The sequence below is a fragment of the Penicillium cosmopolitanum genome (assembly GCF_028827165.1).
Source record: "Penicillium cosmopolitanum strain IBT 29677 chromosome Unknown utg000006l:49.0-5199605.0:1.0-5204138.0, whole genome shotgun sequence".
Lineage (NCBI taxonomy): Eukaryota > Fungi > Ascomycota > Eurotiomycetes > Eurotiales > Aspergillaceae > Penicillium > Penicillium cosmopolitanum.
The window spans coordinates 2,189,638-2,201,033 of NW_026622676.1; the positions used below are offsets into that span (position 1 = coordinate 2,189,638).

Genomic DNA, 11,396 nt, shown 5'->3' on the forward strand with positions numbered 1-11,396 from the left:
GTCTTGGCGTAGGTCACAGGTTTCCCCGCCTTGTCTTCTTCGCGTTCGTTCCTGTCCCCAGTGAGCACCATGACCGAACATCCCCCATCCCCAAGGGCCCAACGCTGGCGTTGACTTTGCTCTAATACCTGATGCTAAGCTCAAATTCTATTTCCTTTTCTGAGTGATTATTCTTTCAGGGCTTTTTCCTTGAATTTCCTTCGGGTTGTCAAATATCCAGGCAGTTCTTCTCTAGCCTGCGCGTACCAAGCGCCTTACGCGACCTTCACAGGGATGATTCTTTCTCTCAATCAATTGCCGGAAGAGATCCTTCATTCGATCCTATGCCACTCACACCCGCGGTCTGCTACAGCTCTCCAACAAACCAGTTGCCGGTTCGGAGATGTGACGAAACGGCCCTTGCTATGGCGGCATTATTGCCGAACCTACTACAAGTTCTGGGACCGGCGACATGATATTCACCGAAAATTTATCCTCCCGGCGTCATCAGTAGATTGGAAAGCGCTGTTTATACTGAGATATCAGATCGATGGTTCCGTCACCCAACTCCTGGACAGTATTCTCGCCAGCCAGGCAGGTCGGATTGAGAAGTTCCGAGCCGTGATCGAGTTCGGTTACGATGCAAAAGATACGCTGTTACGGAATAGCCAAGTACAAGATGGCGAGGACCATCTCGCAAGGAGGTGCGTATTAAATCAGGCAATCTCTCCTATATCTTCGGTTCTCCAAAGCTTACCAGTGTTCCTCGAGCATAAGATACTATGCCCGTGCCCTTTTGACCTGTCTACACCGAAGTATCGCTGTTCCAGAGTGGGATAAACTGCGGCGTGGCGAGACAGTCTCACTTGACCGCGCCCTGGGCGCATTCGACCTCTTCATCCCGGAAAGCGGGTATGGTGACTTTGACGAGGTTTGTTCTTCCAAACCCAGCCCTGTCCAAATTAAACTGGCTAATGAAGTTCCAGCTTGAGCATGCCATGGCCCAAGTGGTCCACCAATTCACGACCTCTCACCCAGATTTTGATGATCAAAGCCCCCGTGCGAAAGCTCTCGAACTTGCGTCTTGGCTGCGAGCGAATGACCTGACAGGTATCGAATCGGGGCGAGAGTACCATTCTCTGGAACACAATTTCTTGGGGATGGCTCTCAATAGCCCGGGACACAACTCGTTGCCATTGATCTCGGCGGTCATATATTGCCATGTTGCCCAGGCGCTTGGAATCGATGCCCATCCTTGTGGATTTCCATTTCATGTCCATGTCATCGTTACTCCACAAACTGGATTTGATATGGACGGGAACAAAGTCACTGGTACCGAACCCGGCTCGCCTATGTATCTCGATCCATTTAGAGGTGCAAGGGAGACACCAGTCTCCGACCTCCGACAACAGTTGATATTCCTCGGCGCATCAGAAACAGAGCAGAGCGAATTCCTTGGCGAATCATTACCCTCGGAGGTCGTTTTGAGGTGCAGCAAGAACATTGTGAACTCGATCCATTCTGCGACTAGGCAATTCGATTTCCATGCTACACCGGTGGATATCGTGAGTGCAAAATATGCGGCTTCGTGGTCATCGATGCTTCTTTCGGCTGATTCACGGCCAATGGATCTACGACACCAATTGTCATTGTTGATGGAGCTTTTTGCGACAGACTTTCCCTCTGATATCTTTTTGGTGGAGCAGTATGTCGTGCCTTTGTTCAATGGCCTTCTTGAACACGAGCATATCCTCGAAAGCCTCCACGTCATGCGAGCCGTGGACGAGATTCCAAAGCAAATCCATCGGCGCACCGGTGAGAACAGAGCTGTCCGGTATAAGGTAGGACAAGTCTTCCAGCATCGTCGCTATCATTACCGGGCTATTATAACTGGTTGGGATTCTGAATGTGGTGCTGGGGAGCAGTGGATGAGGCGGATGGGGATCGATCGTTTGCAAGCTGGCCGGCACCAGAGCTTTTACCATGTTCTAGTCGAAGACCGGAGCGTTCGTTATGTTGCTGAGGAGAATATCAGCCTTATTCTGCCTGATATTGAGGATTTACCTTCAAGCCTGACGAGTATTGCTGGCAAGCATTTTAAAAGGTGGGACAGGGTGGCGCAGGCATTTATTAGTAATGTCAGGGATGAGTATCCTGATGATTAGTACTTTAATACTATATTTTAAAATCATTTAATCAATATATAACAATTAAGATCACAAATAAGGACTCAGGTCAAATTAATCCAACTATCTCTTAGCGAAATCGATATACTGAAATCAATTAATAACTATTAGCTTCTACCTATCTATTACCTGAGAAGCTGTTAAGATGATCAATAGAGGAATAAACTCACGCCAGCGATGACTGAAATATTATTGACTTCTGAGCTCGTGGTCTGATTGTTGAGTTAGATTTGTTTGTCTTGGAGATTAGCAGGGTATTTGGTCTCTATATGGCTTCACAATCCGTTTACTTTATGATGATCCTTTCAAAGTTGGGTCAATTGGCTTTGACGAAGCATATAAAAAAAAGGCATGATGTAATTGTGGGTTTTTTATCTGGCCAGTTAGTATGTTCTTTAATGGGGCCTAGGCGATGGTTAATGATTGTAACATACTACTCTACAGCCAAGAAATAGATCGCACTCATCGCTATTGACAGCATATATCATGCTCGTCAAATAAAGCTCGATTGTGCGACAACTGGAGTATTCATATATGACCATAAATATTCGAAATATTGCTTCTGTTTATACGCAAGCATACGCATACACACATAAGCGAGTGCTGTGTGCTATTGTGGAGATATAATCAAGGGATAGCCATCTACTCTATGGTGATCCATGAGAACCCAAGGAAAACAAATTGAGCTCCACAGCCGCAGGCTTTGAATTGACAACTTCTCAATTATAAATTACCTAAATAGATCTAGCTTCTTATAATCACTGCCACCATTGTATGTAGGTCATATCAAGAGATCTGATTCGAGCATTTTTGGACCCCATGTGTGTGCAGGAGACTAACTGAGGCTGACTACTAGTTACATGTGCGGTGCGCGGGATGATATGGACCCGAAACCCTCAGGTATCAGCACAAATGACCTGTTTTCGGTGCCCAGTGGCAGAGCTACTGTATGAATCAGGATTCCATTAAACAATAAGCAGAATCAACTTCGGGTTGGCTAAAAAAAGGCCCAAATGGATAAATTTATAGGTTTTTCGCGGTCTATGGAGCCTCCCCCCAGACTTGTTTCTATGATTGATATTTTATCACAAGTTGCCGGTGCTAAAGAAGGCATCTTATTGATATCTACGGTGCTCAATAAGTGCTGGGTGATCAGTAGTTGTATATAGAGGTATTTTACAGTGGTGTTGCAAAAGTTTCGAAGCCCTTGTTGACCAGCCTGACCGCCCCCTTCCGAAGGTAGACTAGTGCCTACCTAAGATAGAAGAGATTAGCTACTCTATTCCATCTTGAGTAGCTACTAGTCTGCCATTAGAAGGCGGCCAAAAATAGTGGGCAATAGGAGGTTGGAAACTTTTGCAACACCACTGTAAAATACATATGTATACAACTACTACCCACCCAGCACTTATAGAGCACCGTAGGTACCCCACCCCAAGCAGATCCAAACATGCAGTCGCTAGATATCCATCCCCAGCATACATACGAATTGGAGTTAAAAAGGCTTTAATGTTACCCACCCTATTTGCCCTGAATAACCGTACAAATTCAAGTCATTGTAACAATCGAGGACCAGTTTCTACTTCCTATCCCGACTAGCGTGACATGACTCCTCGGTCACATAATATGTGCGGCCGAGATACTAATTCGGATGACAGGCATCTTTCTTTCGTCCTTTCTTCTTCTCTCTTTAGTCCTAGAATTGCGTATCCAACGCACTTCATTTCGTCGAATCTGGCTTCTATTACCCTTCGATCTCTGTTGTAAGGAGAAGAAGGTAAGAAGAGCCTTCATCGTCGAGGACTAGTGCCTTGGTGATCTTATTAAAAGCTTCTGGACTCCAAAATAAATATGCTGCAGCCGTGACAACCATAGGTACTGTCGCACTTTTATCGCAAGCGCGAAGCCAAGGCCAGCTTGTTAATGACAGGGCATCAACAATATCGTACTTATCAGCCACAATTAAAATTTCAAGAGCATCTTGGGCAGTGAGGCTGTCATGAATTATTTGATTCTGATAATGAGTAATCGCAAAGATATATCTTAGGAATATGGCATTATATTCGGGAAGCAGTATCTTCATTGGCATACCTCTGTTAGGCTGGCCATGGCTCTTTGTCCACTTTAGCCCTAACATAACCGTAATTGGCTTTGATTTTGCCTTGAAAATGAGTGAATGAACATGCAGCTTAAGCTGCCCTGGGCCAACGACTAGAATCACATCACCTATCACAGCGTACTATAGGCTCCCTTCCTTGATCATACTAGTCATACCGCAAGCATGGGGAAGGGAGAGTGTGCAGTGGGTAGCTGCTTATGATGGCCCGTGCCACAGTGGATGCACCATCGTCTCATGAGCCCATGAATGAGGACGATTTTCTAGCCATTTGGATTTGAAGTGTTTTGGCTCTTCAGGGTCTTCAAGGTCTTCAGGGCACCCTAGGAAAGCCCTTAATTCTACTATGGAGCTCAAAACGACACTAAGAAGTCAAGAACTATTATTAAATTCTAAGTATTTTATTCACTTTAGCAGTGATGCCGGTGTCTATTAATTTCACACAATACGAAGCCCCACTCCACTTATAAGAACAAAATATTACCTGGCGCTGGTTAAACCTCTCGCATCAATAATATATGCATATTTCCTTTCATTATTTAATAACAAAAGTTCTATATACAAAAGACTTTATGCCTGTATAGACACAATTCATACTTCATTTACTGATAAGTAACAGTAACAGTGCTGCCTTGGACACTAGGGGAAGCCAGGACTTTGCCATTTCCGTCAACGAGGGAGATGGTGTTGGCACCAGAGGCATCAACTTGGTTTCCATTCTCCACAGCAATGGCATCGGTAAAGGTAACACTTCCGAAATTCGCAAAGGGAGCAAGCGATTGCTGGCCGGAGGAAGATATGAGGGTAAAATCCTCGACGATCCACTCCGCGTTCGTCTCACAGAGGGAACTAGTGGTCTCGCTTGAGGTAAATTTGTGGGTGACGCTCTGCCCATTGGAGTTGTTGGTAATGGTGGCAGTTCCAGTTGTTTTGCTAGTAGCAACAACACTCACGGATACAGAGTCTCCGGCGCTGAAGCTGATACCGCTAAAGTCCACCGAACCGGCTGGAATCCACTCATACCAGGCATCGTAGCTAACATCGCTGCCTTGGATACAGAAGTCAACTCCAGTTTGAAGAATGGAAGTTGAGCATGTATCGCCATCAATACCAACCCAGGCAGTAGCGCAGTACTGGGTGCTTTGGTCACCTCCAGATGGAATTTGAGGGCTGGGAACCGTGAAAGTCCCAGAGACTTCAGTGAAACCAGAGGAGACTAAGACTGCGCCAGCCCAGTTGGAGCTCTGTTCGGCATCGTTGGTCTGGTTGGTCTTGGGATCGACGCGTATTCTTGGACGAGACACCCCAGCACGGCGAGCGACACGAGCTGCCAGCGGACTTGCAATGGCAGAGCCCGCCAAAAGAAGAATGGTGGCTGCTGAAATCTTCATTGTGCAGAGCAATTGAGAATATGGATTGAAGTACTGAAATACTGATAGTGCATCTAGACGAGAAACCGGACATTTAGGGTCGAGATGCTTCTTTTATACCTAAACTTGTCTATAGATTGCGCATTTCGAGCAAAGTAGGCGCAAACAGGAAGGTGTGATTCTTTAACTTGACTATTTCGTAAATGGATAGTCTCCGGGCACAAGAAATTGTTTACGCGAGGTTACAACAGGGCATGTCAGATCTTGATTGGTATTTTCTTTTTCTTTTAATCTCACTAATTTCTCGGCTTTTCATCTATGCTCGTTCAGTGCAACTCTGATAAGAAAGGAATCGTGATCGGCGGTATTTCACGCTAAGCTTTATATAGACTTAGCCGGTCAGAAACCCTATTGTAGCAACAGATTGCTTCAAGACTTGACAAGAATTAAATAAGAAGCGAATATAGTCTGCCTGTGAATAATCATTCCTTTAACAGGATGAAAGTGAGCTCTTGAGCTCTTTTATCTCATGCTTGGTCAATAATAACGATACTACCTTAAATGAACTTGAAAGTTATGGATGGGCCTATTTACCAGATTGAGTTTGATTCTAGTATACAAGCATTTTTTGTACTGGAGGGGCTGTCAGCCTTCCAAACAATTATACTTTCGGCGTTGGACCTTTATTGTGGACTCTGAAGATGTCAAGCCGGCGAATAGGGGTTTTAGTATCGAACTCGCCGACCGTCCACTTGGTCCGGGCTAGATCTAGCTTAGCCGAATATGGTGGTAGAGGGAACTCTTATCGCGTCAGCAAAGCTCATCAAGGTGAATTTAAGCAAATACTGAAGTTTTAGCGCCAATATGAAAGGAATTGTTAATATCAAACACGTCGCCGAGGCTGCAATCTATTGAAGCAGGAACCCCTTTGCGGACATCTCAACGGCTGCGCGAGGGAACCTGAAAATAATCAAGCTAGGCTTACCTCTCTCGTGATCTTAGAGCTCTTCGGAGCTGATGTCGTATTCTGAAAATCGTGTGCTGCAGACAATCAAATGACTTGCTTTCCGAGGGTCTTCGGGGCTCCGGACAAGCCCGACGGAGTTCCGCAGCATGCATCTATTGTGGCTGTTTATTAAACTTCGGCGCCATGTACTAATTCCATAACAGTAATTCCCCGCACAAGACAATGGTTAGAACTCCAAGTTGTCCTTGATTTAGAATCTGAGAAACATTAGCTCGAATATTCATGAAGATACCATCCTATCGCCCTCGGGTCCCAGCAAGCCTTCCCGCCCCTTGCGGCCCAGTAGCAACATCTCAGAGAATCTCCCAGCCACGATGTCTGTTATCTATGTCTATATCTTCTACACGGTGTAACACTCTGGATCAGGCCTGCTTCCCTTTTGGGCCTAGTGCGATCCTTGCAGCCTATCTGCGAGGCCTCACCTACTGTTTTCATCTCTTCTTCACACTTAGTATCACGTATTTAATGTACTTTTTTCTTGCAAATAGGCCTCTATTACATGATACTAGGTGTCATTTTATTATTTCAACACTTTTTTGTCCCAACTGGGCTATTTCAATGCGTTCCGACGTATTATAACTTATAATACGTCGGAACGCATTTTAGGTTGAACATACCGACCCAAAACCTAATGGGTTATAAATAGGTAACCTATTTAGACCTATTTCAACCTATTTTGTTATAATTGTTTATAATTTTTATCTACTGTATTCTAATACAAACTTTTATATTTTTTTTAAAAAAAGGAATTAGATACTAACATTTTATATATAAGTTTCTACAGTATTAATGATATTATATTAAATTCTAGAACTAAAATATCTAGTAATCAAAAAGTTATTAAAAAAAACAAGACTATTTATAAAGATATATATATAACCTAGTAGGATATACTACTATTTTTACTATAGAACTCTGTAATTTAATTTAATTTTAAATATAACACTTTTAGATCTTTGACCTATTATATATAGATTTTAAATATAAAATAATAATAATATAAAATAAAAAACCAAAATTACCTCTATATAAGGCTTACAAACAGCTCTGATACATAGTATTTAAAGGCTTAGTATATTTGACCTGTTTACACTAAAACAGAGACCCAGTAGGTTTCTATATAGGTTTTGGGTTATAGGTTATAATATTCAACCTAAAACCTATTATGGGCTGGGTTTGGTTGGGTTGGGTCATGGTTGACATAGGTTCTGGCGATGTCTAATTATAACCAATAGCAGGACTTATCTCTTACCTATCTATACCCTTTTCTCTTATCTGAGCAAAACTGATGAGATATCTTAAACTAGAGAAGAACCTATAGCCAGGCCTAAAGCTAGTCTCTTAAATAAACCTATATAACCTATAACCTATAGATTATAATCCTAGCTAGTCTTCTACAACAAGGATAAAAATAAGGTCTATAAGATCCACAATATAAAAGATTAGACATTGCTATAACCTATTTTAGGTTGAATATATCAACCTAAAACCTAACCTAGTAGGTTTTGGGTTATAGTAGCTAGAACCTAACCTAACCCAGAGCCCAGTAGGCTATAGATAGGTAACCTATTTTAACTTACTTTAACCTATTTTAACCAATTTTTATATAATTTTTATATACTGTATTCAAATACTAGTTCTATATCTTTTTTTTCTAGAAGGATTTAGATCTTAATATTTTATATATAGCTTTATCTAGTATTAATTATTTTATATAAATTTGAGGGTCTAAATATTAAGTATTAAAAAAGTTATTAAAAAAGTAAGACGTTTTATAAAGATATATATATAATACAGTAGGATATACTACTATCTTAACTATAGAGCTCTGTAATTTATTTTATTTTTAAATATATTACTTTTAGATCTTTTAACCTATAATATATATATTTTAAATATAAAATAATAATATTATTATAAAACAGGGAAGCCCTACAGGTATTAGGGGATGTTTGAATAGCTTCAGTAATTACTAAAAGAGAAAATAGTATTAAAGGATTACCCTTAGGCTTAGTAATTAAAAGGTTAGATTAAAGAGATTAAAAGAAGATTATATTCTTCTTAGGTTTACTAAGGGGTATAGGCCCTTTTTATATTGTTCTGGCTGAGCAGTAAGCTAGGCTAGACTAGGCTAAATTAAGCCTTTAGCAGAATATTATTAATAAGTAGTATAGCTAAATAGACTAGGCTAAAATAGGCCTATAGCAGAACTCTAGAAGCTTAAAATATAGGCCTTATTTAACAATAGTTAAGAGCTTTAACAAACCTTATTAAATTACTTCTTAACTAAGTTTATTAAGCTTAACTATTTTTACTAATAGGATTCTTAACCAGCTTTATTAAGCTTAACTAATTATATTAAATTTTCTTCTTATATATATATTTAGATATATAAACGCTATAAATTTAATCTTAGTATAATACAGGTTAGCCTAGCTAAGGTCCTAAGTACTTAAAGATAGATACTTAGTAATATACTTAGTAAAGACTTTATTATTAGTAGCGCTCTAATTACAGTACTATAGTAGGGAATATACTAGTATATCGATATTAATTAGTATTTAAAGAGGATAATAATCTAATTAGTATTCTATATTATTAGTATATTTCTATTTAACTATACAGTTAATTAGAGAGGTACTTATAATAGTTAGATTAATAGCAGACTGTTATATAGTATACTATAATAAGGATTCTTCTAATTATTCTAAATTCTCTAATATAATAGTTACTAAGTTATTAAGCTAGAGATCTATAACTAGGCAAGGATATCGGATAGTAGAGATTAGATTAGATAGTTAATATACAGACTAATTCTTAAAAAGATTAAGAATATTAAATACTTATAGGATCTTAGATATATTAGGGTTTAGGTAGGCCTTAATATACAGATTACTTAAAGGAAATTTAGCTTTAGATTAGCGTTGAGTATCTAAGGTATTATATACTTAGAATCCTATAATAATTTATCCTTCTCTCTAAGCAATAGCTGGCCCGGGTATTAGTATAATATTAACAGAAATAGATAGCTTACTTAAGGTACTCCTTCTAAATAAAGGCTTCTAATATAGTACTGTTTTAGATTTATTTATATAGTATATAAATAAAGCAGTATAACTTCTTTATTATTATTATAATAAAAGCTTCTCTCTTTTCTGCTCTTACTCTTTATCTATTTATCCTTTTTTTAAACTCTCTAACTCTCTCTTTTTATTCTATCTGTTTTATTCTTTAATATTAAGACTCTTAATATTTTCCTTATAGTTAATAACAGTAATAGTAGTATATTAAGCTTAGATATAAGTAGTATTAGTAATAGACTAAGCCTATAACCCTTAGATAGTAAGGAAGAAAAAAAGAAGAAAGAGGAAAAAGAAGAAGATTCTTCTTATAAGAAGGAGTATCTCCTTTAGAATATTACTCTAGAGCTATTCTTTATCTTCTGTATTAGATATATAGCTTATACTGTATTATATATACCTGTAGATATAGTTACTATAGTATATTATTAGTAGAATATAGTTATTTTAATTAAGTATTATTATTATAATACTAAAAGTAAGACTTACTTTTAGATATAAAATCTCTTTAGATTAGATTTAATTTTCTACTAACTTATAGTAGCTTTCTTAGGAAATATAGGGTAATATATATTAGTTTTACTTAATACTAGATTAGGCAGAGAGTATTTAGGTTAGAGATTCTGCTAACCTTAGTATTAGAATACTAATACCTACTTAGGGTATAGAGAGCAGAGCTATAGTAATTATCTTCTTTCTTTATCTTTTAAAGAGTTTCTATTAGGCTATTAGTTTCTATTTATTCTCCTATAGTCTAAAGTTTAATAGCTAGAACTACCCTAATTTATTTAAGGATTATAATACTTTTATAGCTATTTATTAGAAGGAATATTTTACTAATACTAGTAGATCTTTAGTATATCCTTAATATCTTCTTTATCTTAATATTAGTAATATAGGTTATAGTCTTTAGTAAAGTATAATTTAATTCTTTTTCTAGAAGATTATAGTTAGATTTAAGGCTAATTTATCTATAGAAGCTATTACTACTATAATATTAGTAACTATTTAAGATATTTATAATTTAGCAGATATTTATAGTTTACTTTAGTAAGCTTTTAGATTTATCTTTTCTCTTTCTAAGATTTAAATAGTCTTATTTAGTGTTAATCTTAGACTTATAGGCTTTTTCTTTATTATCTTTCTTTTTATAACTAATATAGTATATAAGATAATTTATTATTAAATTAATAGTATTTTCTAGTAGTATTCTATGGGTTTTAAGTATTAGTCTACTAGACTTATACCTAGTCTCAGAATAGAAATATTTCAGACCTATACTTCCTATTAATACGCTTAGATCTAATAAAAATAGTAGTATAAGGTATACACCTAACTAGATATTACTATAACCTATTTTAGGTTAAATATACCGACCTAAAACCTAATCTACAGAGTTTTAGGTTATAGTAGCTAGAACCTAACCTAACCTAAAACCTAGTAGATTATAAATAGGTAACCTATTTCGACCTATTTAGACCTATTTTGGTATAATTTTTATATAATTTTTTATAATTTTTATATAGTATATTTAAATACTAATATTATATCTTTTTATATCTTTTTATATCTTTTTTTTCTAGAAGGATTTAGATCTTAATATTCTATATATAGCTTTATATAATACTAATTATTTTA

General features: G+C 37.7%; 2 protein-coding genes across 2 annotated transcripts; one reads left to right on the forward strand and one right to left on the reverse strand.

Moving 5' to 3' along the window:
* Window positions 1-273: 273 nt before the first annotated feature.
* Window positions 274-2,144, forward strand: N7509_005366 (uncharacterized protein; the record flags this gene model as incomplete). The annotated part of the gene is made up of 3 exons (XM_056630003.1): window positions 274-683; window positions 757-910; window positions 966-2,144. 3 exons carry the CDS (start codon window positions 274-276, stop codon window positions 2,142-2,144), a joined length of 1,743 nt encoding a protein of 580 aa, XP_056489305.1.
* A 2,739-nt stretch (window positions 2,145-4,883) lies between these two features.
* On the reverse strand, window positions 4,884-5,672 carry N7509_005367 (A4/G1 family peptidase; the record flags this gene model as incomplete). The annotated part of the gene is made up of 1 exon (XM_056630004.1): window positions 4,884-5,672. The coding sequence occupies one exon, from the start codon at window positions 5,670-5,672 to the stop codon at window positions 4,884-4,886; it is 789 nt and encodes a 262-aa protein (XP_056489306.1).
* Between the last annotated feature and the right edge of the window lie 5,724 nt (window positions 5,673-11,396).